Below are 21,417 nucleotides of genomic sequence, written 5' to 3'. Positions count from 1 at the left end.
ATGTGATTTTCTGAATTCACATTTTCATCATTTTAATGAAAATGAGGTAATATGTTGAAATTGTATTTTCTTAGATTGCATTAAGGTTTATATACTCTGTATTTTTCACACACACTGTCATACATTTTCCACAGAATCAGATATATTATAACCATGGCAATATATTAACACTTTTACTGCTAACAGCATACTGTATTGCCATTTTAAAAAATAAATTTTATTATGTTTCTTGACCTTTAAAAAGTTATCTTATTCTATCACTAGCAACAGCAGCATCTGTAATAGAACAGAGCTTGGCTAAATTTACATAGTTTTGTTATTATCCTTGAAGGTTTTTGTTACAACAGTGCCAATTTATGTGGTTTATGTCCGCTTGCACCTGTTCTTAGGACAAAATTTGGAATTTGCTTACCTTCACTGTATATTTCTACTTCTATATAAAATATTGAAGGCTGCCTTGCTATAAAGTTATAAAAATGGTGTCATTTCTGTACAAAAGTCTAGACACTACTTTCGAAGCCAAAATTTTAGTATTTTTGATAACTATATAAAATAGTTCAGTTTAGGTCATTATAGTACCATTCAGTGTATAACTCCCTAAATAAACTGAATAGCAGTATTTTTCCTATATTTTTAAAGAGGGAGACTAATTTGGCAATATTTCATAAGGACAAATAGAAATGAAAGACGAAACTTCTGAAGGCTCCCGAAGTGTCTAACATACTGCTTAAGGAAAACTCAACCACAGAAAATAAATTGGCTCAGTAGATTTTGTCTCTCACAAATACAACAAATTTTTAATAAATTCCAGCTCTGAAGGAAACTTATCAGCCACAGACAGGCCTTTTTGTTTATATAAGAAGAGTCTTTCAGATGGCCAGCAAGGGCATCTAGATATGCTGTCTGTTATACAAAGCTCTTATCATCTGCTGATGGGTGGCGTTAGACTCTCATTAAAGACAAACTTTTATCATGTTAGACCCAATACATCATTAATAGTTTTTCATAAGGGCTTGAACCACATTCTGACCACATCTTAAGCATTTTATATTACTTTGCATATCATGATTATGCTTCAAGTATCTAATATAACTCATGTTTACCATTAAGACTACTTAGCTGCAGTCATCCTTCTTGGGTCAAGACATTCCTGCTGAAACACTTGTTCAAATATTCCTCTGGAAATGACCAAATTCTCAAGCAACAAGTGCAAGTAGATTCTTGCACTAGATTTGTCAGTGTTCATAATTATACCACAGTTTATATTAAATAAATAAATTAATAAATACCTTGATTCCTTTATTAGTGAATGACTTGGTGTAGTTAGGTGTTTTCCAAACCTTAGTCAATAGAAGACTAGTCCTGGGAGATGCATTTCAATAAGATACCATAGTGGAATTAGTTTAGGAACTAGTGTTATGTCCCAGTCCCTCGCTGGGGACTCTCAAAGCATCTTAGAATACTAAAGACTCTTGATAGGTCCTGAAAGATACATACAAAGATACAAAGATGTATCTTATACATCCAATGTTTTCCACATTTACTTGACTGTGGTGACGGACATTTTCGTCACTATATTCTATATGTACATGAATAATCACTAAGAGACTACTCTCTGCAAATTAAAGATCTATTATCTTACTTTCTACAAAAGAGCTAAATGTTAATCTTATTTTAAGGCACTACAAGAAGTTTTCTAACACTTGAGATTATTTCAGAATGATTTATTTATAGTTTTAAAAGATTTTCAATCATTTACTATATGTATATTTATCTTACAAATTATTTGATATAATAGGGAGATACTAAACTACCCACATTGGTCTCATCTTTATCTGTCACTGAAAAAAATTCAAAGTTTAAAGATTTTATAGAATATTTTTACTTTATAAAATAACAAATCTTTAAAAATACATTTAAAAAGTCAATATCCATATCACTTGTTGCTGAGGTATACATGCATTAAAGTTCCTATCATGATAGATTTTTATCCAAAGAGCTTCCTTTCTTTAAAGGAAAAGTATTCAATTTCTTTATATACAATCATCTTATAGACAATGGTAATAGTGGCAATAAGACTATGATATGCTACTTATTGAGGTTTAGTATATTTTAATAGTGCTAAAATTATAAATTCCTGAAAAAAATGTCATAGCTGAGATGCTGACACATTTCTATTCAGATTAGTAATACTATTGTTATAATGATGCTAGAAAGATATTAAAATGTCATTTCTAAATTTTAGACCAGTCTACCTTCCAGCTAACTAAGAGAGGAATTGACACCAACTCTGTTTACTCAACCTGACTTTAATAGCAGGTAAAGTTATCCCCACAGTTCTACTGCTGACTCTACAGCAGAAGAAAATTACTGTGAAAATATATTTCATCACCCTGAAAGCTTAATTGAGAGCCAGTCTCTTCTACTACTAAAAACAGTGTGTGTGGGGGAGGGGGAGTACAGAAATAACCATTTGATGACATATGTAGCTTTCTTATATTAAACATTTTTTATTATAGTAACATATCTGAGTAATTGAAATAACTTCACCATACAGATATCACATGCTGAAGCATGACAATGCAATACTAATTGCACATTGTGTTGACATTTCAAGCATATTTTCTGTAACAACATTTGCATTCATATACAGGTAGTAAAACACATGGGGATAATTTGAGTCATGATTCATGGTAGCAAATGTATTGCTTTCAAGCTAACCCTCAAACCCAGAATCTTCAGCAAATCTATTAATATTCAATGTAGTAACATGTACATTAGTTATTGTATGAACCAACCAGCTCAGGACCAAGAACTGTCATTGTTAGCCTTTGAAAGAGAAATATCAGCATTATCTGATTATTTTTGTAAGGTAAGTCTTCTTACTAATTTAGAAAATATTAGTGTACTGAATGATGACTTTACCAATACTTTTCAAATTAGCAGGTGGGGATAAAATAAAAACTTTATGTAGCTCTTTTTAGGTAATACAGCCCAGTTAATGCAGAATGTTTCACCTGAATAGTTTTCCTTCAATACCCATAACAAGGCAAAAAAGCACCAAAAAAGGGCAAGAATCTCAAAGTGTGCAATTAGTTTTAATTTAACAATTTTTGGTCGCAAGACTGTTATTTGTGGCCATTATCTTGGTTCATATGGATCCAGACAATTAATGCTTTTTAGACATTGAAAGTTCAAACTTGTTCTTAAAAATCTCAGCAGAAAAACTGAACTTGATCCAATAACACATCTTATAAGTTTTATTGTTGCTGAAGCAAAAATACACCACCATAAACCAATGTTTAAAAGGCAGGATTTCTCTTTTCTTGAATTTGTCCATGCAAAGGTCAAAACTTCAAATGGAACTTAAGTTTAAAAAAGAAGAAGAAAGAAAAAACAGTGTAAGGAGTAAAATTTTGATCATCAAAATACTTTCAAAATTTTAATTTATTGGTAAGTAGCATTAGTGCAAAATATTTAGATAACTAATTCAGTTCTTGAAAGCTTTATTAAATTTCTCAATTTAAAGAGAAAAGAAATTTTCAAAAACCATCAGGTCACAGGAACACAACTAATTGTACTTACACTTTTTATTGTTTAACCCTTAGAACCAAGTAAACTAAGACTCAAAATGTAAAACAGCATTACAGAACAGAAAAGGAAAGTATTTATTGTCACTCTTCTCAAGGTATTTGGTATTATATTTTCAAGAATATACGTTTAAGAATGAAGCAATGCTTTATAGAAAACTAGAAATAATAGAGTTTATGCAACTATCAATTTTTTGGTACTTTTGAAAATAAGTAATGTGGAAGTTTAGATTTAAAGAGAAGTTTAAAATGGAATGACTTTGTCATGCTAAAGAAGAAAGCATTTGGATTAATTTATATTAAAACGTGAAATTTAGAGTTAGGGAACAAAATTCTTTAATCATATACTTTCCAAATTAAAAAAAGAATTAGAATGAAATCTTCTTCTTGATGTCTAGAAGCCACTATCATCTAGCTGTGTGTAAATATTAGATGAGAAGAAGATCGGGATTTTTTGCTTGAGTTTGGTTCATTTTAGTTCTGGGGGGAGGAATTAGTAGAAAAATTTTGTGTATTTAGACCTAATTCAGATATATGAAAAAATTTGTATAGATCTTTGCATCTGATAGAGGTTACCATTGGCATTTCCATATTTGATCCTGTTATAATTTCATTTTTACACATGCAACATGAAATAAAATTTGTTGCTAATAATCATAATATGAATCACAAATAGTTCCTTCAACAGAATACATAAAGCAAATGGTAATTATTGCAATGCTGGATTACTAGAGTGAAAACTAATCTGCAATCTCATACAATGTTCATAGATGATAACTTAACATTAAAAGGTTACTTCTTGTACAATTCTGCAATCATTCCAAACATATACAGTTCTGGAAAGCATTAGTCACAGAATGAGCAGGGATATATTTTTTAATAACAGAATGAAAATATGCTTTCATCATAAGTAAGCCAAATTCCCTATCAAAATCTCTTGGTAAGATTGAATAGCTTCTGAGTTTTTCAGATAAAGTTATTTTCTCTCCTAGAAGAGAGAGTCAGACCCATACTATCACTTATACTGCTACGTTTTAACTCTATGAATAAAAAATTTATAATAAAAACTAAGGAATATTTTATATCACTAAAATATTTCTATGGCCTCTAAAGACTTCCATGGTTTATTACTGTATCTTCTTTTCTTAGTTTCTCATTAGGGAATAAGCATTAACACAACCGTAGTCCACAGCATACCAGGTAGTATACATAAATAATGAGCACATGGCTTTTATTCACAACTTCATCATATCAGACTAGATCAGTATAAAGAGGCAAATGTGGGCAATAAAATTCTAGCACTCAAACAATGCCAGACTTAGGTAACTAGAGGAATGAAAATGAAATTTGCTCATCAGTAACTAACTGGGTAGTTTCATACATTTAAATTTACTTTTATTGTATTTATTTTTCCCCAGGGGGAGACATGTTAGACATTCTTTTTTCGTTTTAAATAAAAATTTCACTTTTATACAACTAAGAAAAGAACTTCCAAAGTACCCACTCTAGCAAATTAAGTCACCGTTGTGATTTAAGCTAATGCAAGTGAGTGGCCAACAAACTGGGTTGATATCATATATCAGACACTTGAAATTGTGTCTCATTCATGAACAAAATCATGAATTTCAATGAAAAATGACTAAAACTGCTCCATGAAAAGGCCTACTTGATGATCATTCTCATAATAATTTTGTTAATCTCCCAATTTTTGCATTATTTATTCCAAAAAATTCTAAACATATTTAAGAATTCACAAAATGGCATCATAAACACTCAGAGCTACACTGCAATTTCCTTCATCCTGACATCCTTATCCTCTTTTCCCACAAAGACAATAACAAACTCTTCTTTGGGATGCAATTAGCAAGGAAAAGTATCCACTGGAATACGGATGATAGGTAGTCATAAAGAATCAAGTAGCCAGCAATAATTTAGGGAAGAACCTATTTTATCCTAATACAGCCTCAGAACATGGCTTTAAAAGCACACTATATCAACTTACAACTTTGGGTTGCCAGTTATCCAGCTTGTGAATTAAAGCAGGCCAGTTTGCCCCTCTCAATTCTCCTTCTGCTTTGGGACCATTTCTCCATTTACTGGAAATAGCTTTCAGGATAGTAAAAGGAGGTAAAATACTCATGAATGTTGCAAATAATTACCATCTGTGAGAGAATAAAAATACTGGGAGAAGTTTAAATAAAATTCTAAAAGGTGAATATTGCAATCTCTAAGGATATCCACGGTACTATTTATATTTGTATAGAAAACTGAAAGCTCACTCATTGTTTTTGAAACTGTAAGCAAAAAAAAAGGAAGTAAACTGCTATGAAACTTACACATAATAACTTTGGACAAGAAGAAAACTTCAAACTCTATTTTGATTTTTTTTTTAATTCTCAAGGGCACATCGATAACTAATAATATTTAGTAATCAGAATCTCCTATTTGCAATAATTTAGATTTTCTATGGTGCAATATGAAACTCTGTATTAGTCTTTGCAATGTAATTTGGTCTCAGCATTGAGAGACTTATAAAATAAGTGTGACACTTCTGTAACACTGAAATAAGTTTAAAATATCAGCTCCTTGAACAGAAGAAATTGTATTTGACCATATGTACTCATCAGAGATATACTTTCCAAAAAAAAGTGAGTGGTAACAGCGGTAAGAGATACCAAAATCATACGGAACAATTTTGTCATTACCACCATTTTCTGTTCCCTTTATGTGACTCCCAATAAAAAGTAAAAATACAAGCTAGTAAGTTTTGTTTATTTTTAACCCACTGGATTGTCTTCCATTTTAGATCATAGTATGACCTTACTAGATCCTTACTGAAAATTTACATTATCACTTTCACAAGTAGCTAAATTTCCACACTGAGGGATAAAAATCTTGGAGAATCTGGTTGGGATTTTTATAGTACTTTACAGTGTGCTATAGTAATGACAAACCTGTTTCATACTTAATCCTATCATCAAGCAACACCAGGCTTCTAATTTTTGTTTTCATTTTAAATAGCCACTATATATGAGAATTAATAAGGTAATTTACTATTAATGCTTTTTCAAGTCAAAAGACATATTACCAGAAAATAATTTAACACTGTAATGGGATCTTCAAGATCAATTCTGTTTTATATACTCTGCAGCAAAAATAACATTTCTAGTAGGAAGGTATTAATTATAAACCTAGCAAATTCTAGACATTCACATATTTGTGTAAACAATTTTAACATGGTTTATTACATTTCCAGAAAGGTTAAATCTTATATCCAGTTTCCTGCTAATTCTTCCTTCATATATTATAATAAATATATGTTATTTGAGTGCATGTGTGTATATAGGTTCACACACATATATGTCATATATACATAAAACAGCACTTAATGGTCACTGTCTTTGCAATGTCAAGTTGGGAAAAATATGAATTGCTATTATGCATAACCCATGGCGATCTTCCCTCTGTTTCACAAATGGCCATACCGGGATGTAAACAAAACATTGGAGCGAGCCATTCCAGGTGAACTGTATTTCAAGTTGTAGGTTGGTGTTCTCATGAAGAATTGTGTACTTCCTGGTAGTAAATACCTAAAAATGATAGTTAAAAAATTAGACTTTACAAACTAATATTAACATCTCTCACTAAAATATTATGTGGTTAATAATTTGTACATCTTACGTGAGAAATGATACTATAACAATGCAACCCACATAAAAAGATTTCCTCTCCTGAGTTGAGGAGGGGAGGCAGGGAGAGGGTCATAAAGCCTCACCCAAAGAGTTGAATATAGATGTAACATGTGATCTTAGTGTCCCAAGACATCCCATAAACAGCCATGAACTCACATGATAGGAGACTGTTTATGTGACTCATGTTAATTTGGAATTCATCATTCACCTCTGTAAATAATGTGTGTAACCAGTCAAATATTTCTTAAAAACATGTGACGTGAGAATTTGGCTAACCAATTAAAATAATGTTTCAAGGACGTTGAAACCATTGATTATAATTTAATAAATATATAATTGATGTGTTATGACTATAGGTAATCTAAAAGAAAAAGTTAAAGATTAACATTCATAACTAGATTGTAAATTTTATATTCTTGGACTACTGGGTGCTTGTGATTACAGAAAACCAAAAACAATCATAATTACAGGTTGCATGCAACCGTTTCAGCCAAATATATTTCAGAATACATAAATTTTCCAGATTTTAGGACACTATAGTATATATATTATATATAATGTAACATCATCAGGGTCTTGGGGCAGCATCCTGTAAACAAATCATTAATATTTCTGTAGTGAAATGGAGAAATATTCACAATAAATTGGATAAAGACTATTAACAACTTCGTGTCAATTCAGATGTGCCAATAAATGGGTTACTTTTATTTTATTTTTATTCGTTTGAGTTTTCAGAGCTTTGGGATTCAGTAATTACAAGTAGGAGTGTGTGCCTGTATAATCTGTTTTCTCTGGAAAACCTCTGATTAGCATTAGGCCAGTCCAATCTATATGTTGAGAGAGAAATGATCAAGGAAATCCACATGAGCAAATGCAAATAAGCATCACTATTAAAAGCGTTAAATCCTGGTAATGATGAGAAGGACATGCTAGAAAGTCAGGACAAAGATATCTATAAAAAATTCCAAGAGCAGAAGTAGCAACAGAAGGAGATTTATAATTAGTCTTGAAAAAAGAAACAAAGGTAGAGCATCAAATCACTTATTTTCTTCACTTGACTTTAGCATCTTCCAGCCACAGTATCATACTTCCAAAGACACATGAAGAAATTGAAGGCCAAGGATTAGCTACCTATTCTATATGAAATAATGTTGGTAACTACTAACCTCTGTGTCAATGGGAAATTACATTTATAGTTGTGTTATATGAATTTTGTAGAAGAATATGAATTCACTATGATCAAACTGCATATAGCATTCAGATTAAAATGGCAGAATTCTCCATAATATTCATAAATATCATTTGATCATGAATTATCTGATAATATCCCCTTAATCTATTAATTAATATCACAAACTATAAATAATTGCTCAAATCATTAAGTCAATAGAGCAGTTAAATAATATACAACAATATAAATTAAATCAAAATTGCACAATGGGTGATGAATAACGAAACAATTGATTTCTCACATCACAGATTATATAAATTATTTTCTTAATACCACTTAGGTAGTTTATATGGATTAATTATTATGTCAAGAGCTAGTGGAGTCATGATGATTGATCTGATATCTTCTGCCAGGAAAAGGCTACCCTTCCTATCTAGGGCAAAGGTGCAAAAGAAACTAAAGTGTTTGATCAAAAACCACTATTCCATATTAGTTGAGAGTTATTCTATCTTCTACTGAAAATACATTCTGATTTCATTGATAATTATTATAGTAAACAGTAACTTTTGCTGACTTTCTTTTGAAGAATTTCCAAGCAGTAGTTACTACTGACATTACGATAACATTCACATAGCCTTCTGAGCTAAAGATCTCCATTTTCACAGATGAAAAAATAAAAGTACAAAGTCCAGGGTTAGAGCTAACTAATACTATTTCCTTTAACACTATTTTGTATTTTAAAAGTGTTTTTGTGTGCCAGGACCATTATAATTGATTTTAAAATATTAGTTATTTCTAATGATTCTCTATGATACGTATTATTATCAGCTCCATTTTAAAGATGAAAACACCAGAGTGCACAGGAGTTAAATGCCTTGCCCACAGGCACGTAGCTAGTAAGTGGCAGAGCCAGGATTCAAATCCATTTGGTCTCACTCCAGAACCAGTGCTCCCAGCAGCTATACTATACTGTTATTTCTGTGTGAATCCCAATTTTAAAACTAAAGGATATAATGATTATACTCATTTTTTTCAGAAATATAAAGTATAAAAAACCTAGAAAGTAGAAAAATATTATATATCTGCAAACCTAAACTTTTTAATAGAAGCAGAAAAGGCTAAAATAAAAAACTTTTTTAAAGACTTAGAAAGGAAAAGAAATTCAGTGTGAACTAGAAAAAGCATATAAAATCACATTGGAAGAAACATTTTGCTTCCCTAAAGCAAGTGCTGTGGGATATTTTAAAGCATTACAGGGAAACACAATGGATTATTTGCCTTAATATCTCCATTAGTATCTCTTGGGAGATCCCACACTAGCTGAACATCAAAGATTATTTTTGAAATGTTCTTTGCAATGAAGTTAAATAATACAATTTGATTTTTTTAGCAGGAAGAATCTCTAGAAAGTGGTTCTATAGATTGTATCTAAAGAGTTTGTGCTAAAGCACCAAAAAATGTGAAGTTTCCAGCTTTATTTTTATTGTAGCTTACTCTCGAAGTACAAAACTAGCTAACTTGTAGCTAACTCATCCCAAGGAGAAACACCTTAGACTTACACATTTTTGTTACATTTATTCCTAAGAATTATTCTTTGATGCTATTGAAAAATGATATTGTATCTAAAATGTCATATATTCTAGCTGTTTGTTATTAATATAGAAAAAATACAATTGATTTTATCCCAACTTTGATTTCATCAAAATTGTTAAATTTACTTAATAATTTATCTGTAGATTTACTTAGATTCTGTGAACACAATCATATCCATTAGTAATGAGTTTTAGTTCTTTCTCTCAAATCCAATGCCTTTTACTTCTTTGGCATGCTTCCTTGAATGAGCTAGGTCCAACACAATGGTAAATAGAAGCGGTAATAACAGTCAGTCTTGTCTTGTTTCTCACCTCAGAAGGAAAGCCTTCAACATTTCACCGTTAAGTATATGATTGTAGGGTTTTTGTACTTATCCTTTATTAGATTAAGGAATTTCCCTTTGCTTTCTAACTTGCTAAGCATTTTTTAAGCATGAATGTAATATACTGAATTCTAACAAGTGACTTATCCTTTTTTTTTTTCTTTTTTTGAGGTACGCGGGCCTCTCACTGTTGTGGCCTCTCCCGTTGCGGAGCACAGGCTCATGGACGCGCAGGCTCAGTGGCCATGGCCCAGCCGCTCCACGGCATGTGGGATCTTCCCGGACCGGGGCACGAACCCGTGTCCCCTGCATCGGCAGGCGGACTCTCAACCACTGCGCCACCAGGGAAGCCCATCCATATATTTTTAAATGATTTTTTATTCTACTAAAATTACATTGATCACTTTTTAATGTTATTGTACAATTAAGCTGATGCAATAAACAAAAGTAAGTCATGATACATTATCCTATTTAAGGTTTCTGGGTTTGTTTTGCTAATATTTTATGTAAGATTTTTCCATCTATGTACAGGAGTGAGATTAGACTGTCAATGTCCTGGTCAGGTATCAAAGGTATGGTAGCCTCATAAAACAAGTTAGAGAACATTCCTTCCTTTTCTCTCTTCTCTGGGTGGGTTTAATTAGATAGAATTAGATAGTACTTCTCTCTTCTCTGGGTGGGTAGAATTAGATAGAATTAGATAGTAATTTTCTCTTCTCTGGGTGGGTAGAATTAGATAGTAAAGACCTATGAATCTGGACTTATCTTTGTGGAAGGGTTTTTAATTACTGATTCAATTTTTTCAATAATTAAGAGTATATCTTCTTCTCACTTTTGGTAATATGTGTTTTTCAAGGAATTTGTTAACAATCTAAATTACCGAATTTATCAGCATGAAATTATTCATATTTCTTATAAAATTTTCAATATTTGTAATATCTGCAGTAACATCTCTATTTCTATTCTTGACGGTAACTATTTTTGTCTTTTACATTTTGATCAGTCTCACCAGTTGTTTATCAATTTTATTAGCCTTTTAAAAAACCCACTTTTGCCATTTTGATCTTCTTTATTCCGTTTGCATCATTATATTAATTTCTGCTCTCATTTTTATTATTTCCTTTTTCTGTATTCTTTGGGTTTACTTTAATATCACTCTGTCATCATTCAGGACGGTTGCTTAGATCATTTAATTTTTGCCTTACCCCTCCCTAATATGTTCATTTAAGCCTATAAGTATTCCTATAATAATGATTTATGTACATACTGTGTTTTTATTTGTAATATTTTTGTTATCACTCAGTTAAAAATATTTTCTTACATTCATTATGATTTCTTCTTTGATTCATGGGTTATTTAAAGTATATTTTTTATCTTTCCAAAGTATGGATTTTCTGGATATTTTGTTATTTTTAATAGCACGTGATGAGAAATAATACTCTGTGTGATTTCAATTTTTCGAACTATGTTTTCTTATTCCACTATATAGTTGATTTTTATAACAAATTCAGATATGCTTGGTGTATTGTATTCTGAGGTCACTGAATTCACTATTATATGACAGTTAAATTTGTTAATCATATTGTTAAAATGTTCTTTGTCTCTAATTTTTTGAGAAGTATATATTAAAATCTCCCTCAATGGTTGTAGATTTGTCTATTTTTCCCTGTAATTCTGTCAACTTTTGCTTTGCAAAACATCTGGGACATTGTCACTTGAAGGAATCTATGGTGTTTATCAAGGCCCCAATCTTTGACAGGCCCTGAACTCCTACTTTTTTCCCTTAGGCCCATGAGTCTGTCAAAAGCATTATTCAGTACTAACTAGTACTCACTAACAAGTACCTGGTTTTAACTCTCTGATGTCTTCAAGCAACTGTTTTGGTATTTTGTCCAGCTTTTCTTGTTGTCATCAGAGGGAGGATTTGTCCAAATACCCAGTGCTTGCTCTATTACCAAAGGCAGAAGCCCTAACTCAGTGGTTTTTAAAAAATGTTTTTAGCCACGTAAATGAGCTTATATGGAAGCTCAGTACATGAAAGATAGAAATACAGAGATGCTGAGACTGAAAATTGTCTCTGAGAGTACTACAACTTACACATACTAAAAGTCACATATTTGTCTTTAATTCTAAATGGAACTACGACTGTCCTGAGAAGTGCTAAAATGTACTTCCTGTTTATTTGTGTATCTTTGCAGCTTAAAAACAATATTTTCATACTTTTGGAAAACTACCTATTTTAACTGGACAATATTTATAAAAATCCAGTTTTTAAATGGAACTTAAAATCCACCTCCCATAGATCTTTTTGGTGATGAAGGGAATAGTAGAGGCATACTGAACAATAAAAATTAAACTAAAGGCATCTTCTCAACTATATTAGGATAAAGGACAAATGTTGAAATATCCCTATTGGGGGAAAAATTAAATTTATTACCCTTTTGTATGCTCTTACTTGGCTTTTGAAAGCAAAAGTATATAAGTTAAATAATACCATCTCCATGTAGGTTATTTCTGTCACCTCCGGGTTTGTAATTGCTGTCCTTGTTCAGTCCTTTAAAGGTAAAGATTGTTCAAATTAAAAGAATCTTATAGATAATAGCATGTATGAATTTTTAGTCTTTAGCTTTTTCTCTAACCATATAGACAAAAAGAGACTTTCAATTTCAAACTGCATTGTGGCATTACTTTATATAAAACTCACAGGGTCTAGGAAATGTAAACCAGTACCTGGAATTACCCCAATTGGTACCAATGCCTGAGAGTGATCCTCTTGAATCAGTTGCATATTTGTAAACCACTAGCAGGCACTGTTTACAAAGCTCGACCAGGCGCTGGCAACATTGGAGCTGCAAAGGAGTCACCACCTCCGGGCTTTTACTGAAAATACTCTCCCAAGAGGATCTGTTGGCATGGAAACAGACATGACCTCATGTGGCTGTTAAAAATGGCAACCAACTATATCACTTACCTAGCAACAAACCCATTAAAAAAACGTAGAAATGGCCTCACACATTTGAAGTGACTACAGATGGTTGAGAGGTATAAAGTAAATATACAAATTTGGAAATTAATCTTTACATTAAAAAAACACAACATAGAATTCATATCTTTAAAGACTTCACTGCTGCTAGCTCTAAGTAACAGGATGGTTTCCCAACACCTCCTAAAAATTGAGTTACTCTACATTAAAGTAACTGTAAAATACTGAGCTAATTTCTCACAAGTTAGGTATTCTAAGAATTTACATTTTCTAGGAAGCTACATTTATTTTTATATTAATAATGATCCCACAAATTAAAAAGTTGCTGCAACTTAATTTGTGATCTCTTAATTGTTATCTCTCAGATTCTCTCTGAGAATTTTGGTTAATCATTTGCTTATGACCACCCCTTTCAAAACACTTTCATATGTAATTATGTCCATGATATTCCTAGAGCACAGGTTCTATACTGTAGATGTAATGTAATCTCCACAAGTCCTGCCCTACTGCAGTTCCAAAGGTAGTGTCTTCCCTCCTTCAGTGCACTCAGCTTAGTGCACAGCAGGCAGTAGTACATACTGTCTTGGTAAATTTAAATGTGTGCATGCATGCATGCGTGCGTGTGTGTGTGTACACATATATATGTATTCACAATTCCTAAGCTGATTGTCATGGCCCAAATCAGGAAACATCTTATCACCCTACCACCATCGAGAAAGGGAGAGAGAGACAGAGAGAGAGAGAGAGACAGACTTACTTATTTCCTTAGTGTAACTGAAACTCCTTTCAAGCCTCAAGGGGAAGGTTTGCTTTAAGACTTGGTAATGGTTCAAGTCTCATTTTACATAAACCAATTCTCTTAACCCGCAGAGAGAGAAAAGACTAGATTTTCAGAAAGAAAAAAATATTAAGGAAAATATTTTTCTGAAGAAATGTACTTCCCAGTGGGAAATTCAAAGATTCCATTTTCAATCTTCTGTGGATATTTGATATCTTTGGAATTTTTAAAAAATGCTTTAGAAACTCAGAAAGGTATTTTTTAGTAGAAAGGCTACTGTTTATTTTTTCAGGATAAAAGAGCATGTCATCAGTGAATGACAGATTTTCTTAAAGGGAATAAGATTCAAATAAGTAGATTGAAAGGAATAAATTTTCTTCCATTTTCTAAGATGTTCGGGGCTAAATATAATACTGTTTTTATTATTTAAAAAGGATTAAAAGTTACTTTCATTCAAGAAATAGTAATATGTTAGCTAAATTAACTCTAAAAATTTAAATTATTACTAAATATAAGAAAAACTAGATATGATATGCATATTTGTGTGTATATATATATATCTCCAATTTACTTGATGTAATCAAGAAAAACAGGAGAACACCAATTAATAAGGGAATATGTTTATAACTGATAAGTCTTGATCTAGCAAGGCTTACATGACTGGGCCCAGAGAAATCAAAATTTCATACAAACGTAAATACACAAAGAAAACATTCTGACTGTCTGACTCTCAGCTGAGCACTTTTACTTTCTCTCCCCTGGGATTCTGGGTATTTCTGTAAAAGCCTACCTCCATCACCACCCTCCCCCCTGAATTTGAATATATTTATATTTTGATACTTTGGAGACATCTGATTAGATTCACTATCAGGTCCCTCACATCACGGTAATTTTTCTTTTGCTGACTTGGAGTACAGACGTAAGAAAAGAACACATAAAATGGAGGAAAGGCAAAGGACCTTCTTCAAATAGCACCTTAATTTGATGTAACACTCTGAGTAATATGTGAGTTATAATATAAGCAGCTTTGGCTTCTCATTCTCTCATTGTTCCTTAAATATTCAAAATAAACATACGAATCAAGGTTCTCTACCTAATTTTGGTGTGTATGTTCACCACCACTGACCAAAGACCACATTCTACTCTATTAATCCATATTTAAGTGTCAACACTCCAGAATCACTCATAAAGAAAAAAGAAAATGACCAGGACTTGCTTTGTTTGGTACTAGGCTAATGGCACCCCCTCTGCACAAAAGAAACCTATTCTTCAACCTGAATGTTTTTGAACCGTGTCCCCTCCCTCCTACCCACTACCTGGCACAGCTGAGTAATATGAAATGCCTCTAGAACACGACAGCATCTCAATTTTCAATACTAACACAAAAAATTTTAAGAAGGTGAAAGGATGGAGAAATAATTTAAAATACCAGTGCCTTTATCAAAGAACCCAGGGTCTTATCTGCCTGCTTTTTAAATCTAAATTCCAAGGAAATGGGAGGGCCAAAATCTATGAATTCAAAAAGAAAAATTAAATGGTTAAAAAGTTCTCTCCAGAACTCCCTAATCCTCAGAGAAATATGAAAAGAAATGACTTCAAATGACATTTTTAATAATATAACAATAAGATACAGAATACTGAATAACCTCCCGGTAACAAAGGGGAATGATTAATGAAATCCAGAGACTTGAAAAGCCTCATATTATCCAGTAATCCAATAATTTTTACCAGCTTTTTCATCAAAATATTTAATAAAGCAGCTATCTAAAAAGTGAAACATTCATTTCTTTCTCCTCTGGTAGAAGCCCAAATGAATGACTGAGTAGCCCAAAGAAGAAAGGAAAGTAAGAAAAAAAAAAAAAATCTGGACTACACCAACCGGACAATCAGCAACAGAAAGATTAATGAGCTGAAAAGTATGAACAACGCAACATCCAGTTGAAAGTGATATGAGAACAGTAAGAGTCACATCATTTTAAGTAGTCTATATGATACGCATACATTTTCAGGTAGGCATATAATTCAGCCTAGAAGCAGACTGCTGCCTTAGAATATTCCTTACAATTTCTTCTTTCCCTGAGATTGTAAAAGAAAAGCTTTTCTATGACAAACTTCCATAGGAAAATGTCTTTGGCTAAAGGGTCTAAACTAGATTCTTTTCTTTGGGGTTTACATATCAGGAGTTTGAGTGGAAAGAGGGCTTTTCCAAATAATACATTCCTTCTCCCATAGTCCCCCTGCCTCCTCCTCTTTGCTTTACCTGGCAAATTCCTCTTCTTCCTCATCCTGAAAGTCTAAGCTGAAATATTGCTTCCCTTGGCCACCCTTCCTGAGCTCTGTGGCCTGAGTTTGAGTCCCATAGCACCTAGGCTTCCCCTAGCTCAGGAAAACATGGTGGATAATTTTATGCATGAAAATTCCAAAAGCTGTTCCCCTGGAGAGGACACATTCAGAACGTGGAGCATCATTCTGAATAGCACTCCCAGGAGGCTGCATGTGATAAAAAATGGTCACTGAGCATGGGCTTCAGCAGCCTGGAAGAGCAAGAGAGGGGGATGAGGGTGTTTTCTCTTTGATGCATCAGCCAAACCCCTGGGCCAATGCTAGGAAAACCTATGACAAACATCTACAATATTCTTTGAAGTCTCTGGACGTGGACAGGGAATGGTTTATTCATTTTGTTTTATTATTGAGATGTTGACAGGCAGAGGCAGGAATCAAGGTGGCCCAGAGTTATTTGGAATGTTTTTTCTAAGAGTTTTACACCTAACTGTGAAAGACAGCTACACCTTTTATTAAAATCATTCCTTTAGAAATGAGCTAAGAGTAGATTTTTACCTAGACCGCTAGGCTGTTAGATCAAAGGTTAAAGGAGTATACATTGACTAGATACGATTCAAAGAATAAGCAGAACTAGTCTGGGTCCAAAGTGACAATCAAACACACACAAAACTATGTGACTTCACTAAGTTGAAGAAGCCTAGGAATGCCATTTGTAAAGGTACAAAAAAAAAAAAAATCGGATGTAAAACTCATCTCTACAAGCCTCCAAGTTTTTAAAGAAATGGATGGAGAGTGGAGGTCAAATAGGACTCAAAGCTACTCCTTCTCCAGCCGCTCCAGTGCAGTGGGCTGGGGATTGGGCTAATGCTATGGGCTTGCAGTATAGCAAGCTTGGCAACCATGGGCAATGCTGCTTTGAGAGGACTGAATAAAGCACAGAGTTAAGAGCTTGGGCTCTTGACTCAGACAACCTGGGTTTAAATCCAGGCTCACTATGAGAACTTGGGCAAGTTATATACTTTATGCTTCCATTTCCTTATCTATACAATGAAAATAATAATAATAGTTTACTCAAAATATTGTAGTGGTAATTATAAAAATGTTTACTATGAAAAACAGTATCAGGCACTTAGTAACCTTTCAATAAATGTTATTTACATTCTTTATGATTACTAGTAGTAATAGATACCACCAGAGACATCTGGGGGGGAGTAGTGTGCTAGGTACAAGAGAAAAGGATTCTGAATGGAGTCAGAGTAAATTACCAAAATAGTGTCATCAGCACCAATTTCAGTAGCAGACTACCTCAGTGCCTTCCATTTGTGAAGAGTAGCTGAAATCCATGTTCAACATTCCAACCAATGGATCAAAAAACAGAAAAAAATTCTAATTATGACTTTAGATTAAGAGAGCTTCTACAGACAGCCATCAACTAAGGGCCATGGAGTACAGTTCAAATGTTTCACTTAAGTCTCTGTAGAAATAATTTATGGCCAAGATTATTCTCAGATTTCATCACAACCCAGAGCACCTTGTGAATTCTCCCTGTTGGTGAATGGTAGCTGAGGAAAATTATGGTGGTGAGAATAAGTCTGCAAATGGTATAAATGATTCAGTACTAGATGACTAGAATATTTAAATGGAAGACATTCAGAGATCATGTCAGGCTAGAATAGTCTGTTAAGGTTTTACCAAAAAAAGGGCATGGTCTGGGTCTTTACATAGGATTTAAATAATGCAGAGGGGATTGGAGAAATGGGGTTGTAGAAGGCAGCCCAATCAGCTACTCATTGACACTAACAGTTCGGAGGCAGAAAAGGACAAATTTTTAAGATATTTGAAAAATAATGAATTTGTTTTTGGGGAGCAAAGTTTAAGTAGGAGAGTAATGAGAGAGAAGACTGGAGAAATAAGAAAGAATCAGCATATTAGAGAGTCTTATATCTCTAGATAAAAAGTCTAGACTTTAATGATAAATGAGGGAAATCATTACAGATTTTAGGAAATGACTCTGACAGTAGGATGGATAAGGGAAACAAAAAACTGGAGGCAAAAATGCCTGGGAATCTATTAATTTCATTTAGCCTTTCTACCAAAAAGGCTCCTCTTCTCTGAAATCCTACAATAACGTATGTGTCATCTCCTTCATAATCATGACTTTTGCATGTATCTTATTTTGTCTATTAGAGACAGCAGAGTTTTATTGGTTAAGACCATGAAATCTGGGACCAGGCTGCTTAAGTTCAAATCCCAGTTGCACTAGGTCCTTAGCACCTATCTGTGCCTTGGTTTCCTTATCTATAAAATGGAAATTATCATAAAACCTGCTTCAAAGTGATGTTATGTGGATTAAATTACTTAATACATGTACAGTGCTTAGAACAATGCCTGGCACATAGTATAAGTGGTATAGTGTTAGCTATTATCATTTTTAAGTTTCTTCAGGGCAGGATCTATGTCAGATTCAGCTTTGTATCTCCAAAAGTATTTAAATTATCAAGTAAATACTCGATAATTGTGAAGAACAGTGAAAAACAACCTACAATTAAATAATTGATAATTGTTAAGAATAATGAAAAACAATCTAGAGTAGCCACAGTGGGGATGTGACAGAAAAACTAACAAGATTTAGCACATGACTGAATAAAGAAAATGAAGGAGAACAAGGATGTGGATGCCCCTGAGATATCAAACCCATGTGATTAGGAGAATAACAATGGGGTTTTGGGAAGTCCAGAAGGGAAGCCATTTCTGAATAAAAGGGAGGTATGGAACGTTTGGTTTTAGATATCTTGAAGACAAAATGACAGTGAGTCACAACAGCTTTGACAGGACTGAAAGTCTGCAGAGGAGCAGGAGTGTAGCCATGATTTTGGAAGTCTGCTACATAAAGGCAACAGCAGAAGAGCTGTAGGGATACAGATTTCTAACTGAGATTTTTCATTAATTAAGACTACTTTCTCTCCACTGAATTCAACTTTGTTGGGTGGTGTTGTGTTCATATCCATCATCTCATCTATATCAGCTTAAATGCTATAAATTATAGTTGAGTACCGAAACTTACATGCAGTTACAAATCCACATTTTAAGAGATTAAAGAAATTCAGCCATTTTATTGGGCTAACTTTATAACTAAATAGTAAATTATTAAAAATGACAATAATAAAAGATAACTTAAAACTTACCCTGAATCACAGAAACAGTTCCACAGTCCTTGGCCATGACTCCAGAGTAAGCGATTAAAAACTCGGTTGAAAATCCGATATAAATTTACTTCCTCAACATCAGGTACCTTCCAGATGCGTGGAAGAACTGTACGGACACTTGTTTTTACTATGTCCAAAACCTAGTGGAAAACCCAAAATATTTCAAAATCTAGGTGTATACGTGTGTGCTTAAAATTCAAAGATGAATATACATAATTCAAAAATGAATACACACACACACACACACACACTCACTCACTCACTAAACGACAGCACAGAATGAAAAGTCCAGAAATAGATCCAGTATTTATGAAACTCTGGTATATGACATAGGTGGCAAGTCTGACTCATTGGAGTAAGAAGAGATTAAATTTAAAAATTAAAGTTAAGTGAAATTTAAATTAAATCGATAAATGGAGAATTTTTAAATAGTAATCTTCATGGAAAAAATAGATAAAGTTGAATCATTCCCTCAATTCACAAAAATCAACTCTAGAGTGATTAAGGTTTTAAGTTTGAAAAATAAGCCATTAAATATCTTAGTGAAAAGTATTAGTGAATATCTTTTAGACCCTGGTTTAGAAAAAGGTTACTTAAGTAGCAAAAAAGTATAGAACATAAAAGATTAATAGGTTTCCCTTATATTAAAATTAAGAACTTCTGGCCATCAAAAGATAGCTTAAAAGAAATAAAGATCAAGTCACAAACTGGGAAAATACATTCAAAACATATACATCTAACAAAAGATTAGTATCAGGAATATATAATGAATGCCTAACCAATTGTTAAATACACACCAACAAATTAACAGAAAAAAATGGACAAAAATACATGAACAGGAATTTCACAAAAGAGGAAATAAATATGTCTGATAAACATAAAGAATAAAAATTAAGACTTATATAAGACATCATTTTCTATCCACTTAATTGACAAAAATTAAAAGTCTGACAACACCAAGTGCTGGAGAAATATGGATCTACAGCATCTCTTAGACTTGTTGGCAGGAGTACAAATTGGAAAATAGCTGGGCATTATCTCCCAAAGTTGAAAATGCATATACCCCAAGACCCAGCAAGTTCATTCCTAAGAGAAACTCTCTCACAGGTTAAAAACAAAAGCCATGTACAAGAATGTTCAAACAGCTGTTCACAATTACAGACAACTTGAAAAATTCTAACTCTCCATCAATGGGAGAGTGAATAAAAGTCATATACTCATTCCCTTGGACTTTTATACAGCAGTCAAAATGAATGAAATTAAAGGGCACACAACAACCCGGAGCATCTTAATTATCAATGGTTAAGTTTTTAAAAAATACATACCAGTCATTACATACAGCATGAAACTCTTTTAATAGAAGTAAAGACAATTAAATTTTAAAAATACTTACGAGGAATACACATAGATATAATAAGAATATATAAAGAAAGAAAGCAAGGGACTGGGGAATACTGAATTTAAGAAAATGGCTACCTGAGACATAAAGGGCCAGGGGGATGGAAGGTAGTCATTTGATAAGAAAATAGATTATTGCCAAGATACTTGATTTGGGTGTTGGGTTCACAAATGGTACAATAACTTAAAAACACTAACTAAATAAAAGCAGACCACATATGGACCAATAATGAGGAAGTATCATGAAATAGGCCTAGGATTAATCTAATTCTGGGAAACTAAAATCCTAGACGTTCTGAAAAATTTATAAATCCCAAAAAGCTACTTTGACTAATTCAATGTATTTAATACTTCTGCAATTCAGGTATTTGCAAGGAAACACTTTTTTAAAAAAGTAAATA

General features: G+C 32.8%; 1 protein-coding gene across 7 annotated transcripts in view; it reads right to left on the bottom strand.

Annotated features, from left to right (window-relative positions):
* Window positions 1–2,494: 2,494 nt before the first annotated feature.
* TTLL7 (tubulin tyrosine ligase like 7) overlaps window positions 2,495–21,417 on the bottom strand; it is a 157,742-nt gene continuing 138,819 nt past the window's right edge. Inside the window, exons 18-22 of one of the 7 annotated variants that reach the window (XR_003794580.1) lie at window positions 19,598–19,758; window positions 13,099–13,272; window positions 7,076–7,180; window positions 5,593–5,696; window positions 2,495–3,365 (exon numbers count right to left, since the gene is read on the bottom strand). Coding sequence is in view for 4 of the 7 variants with exons in the window: in XM_029230209.1 (XP_029086042.1) it covers window positions 7,060–7,180; window positions 13,099–13,272; window positions 19,598–19,758 (456 nt within the window). In the remaining 3 variants the exon portion in view is untranslated. Of the gene's footprint in view, window positions 3,366–5,592; window positions 7,181–12,865; window positions 12,923–13,098; window positions 13,273–19,597; window positions 19,759–21,417 lie in introns of those variants that run through there. The other 6 variants (XR_003794581.1, XM_029230212.1, XR_003794582.1 and 3 more) reach the window with 6 other exon arrangements.

Source organism: Monodon monoceros, unplaced genomic scaffold (genome assembly GCF_005190385.1).
Source record: "Monodon monoceros isolate NGI ecotype Baffin Bay Population unplaced genomic scaffold, NGI_Narwhal_1 Super_Scaffold_18, whole genome shotgun sequence".
Taxonomy (NCBI): domain Eukaryota; kingdom Metazoa; phylum Chordata; class Mammalia; order Artiodactyla; family Monodontidae; genus Monodon; species Monodon monoceros.
Note: the sequence above shows the minus strand (reverse complement) of the source record. Positions and strands in the feature narration are given on the sequence as shown.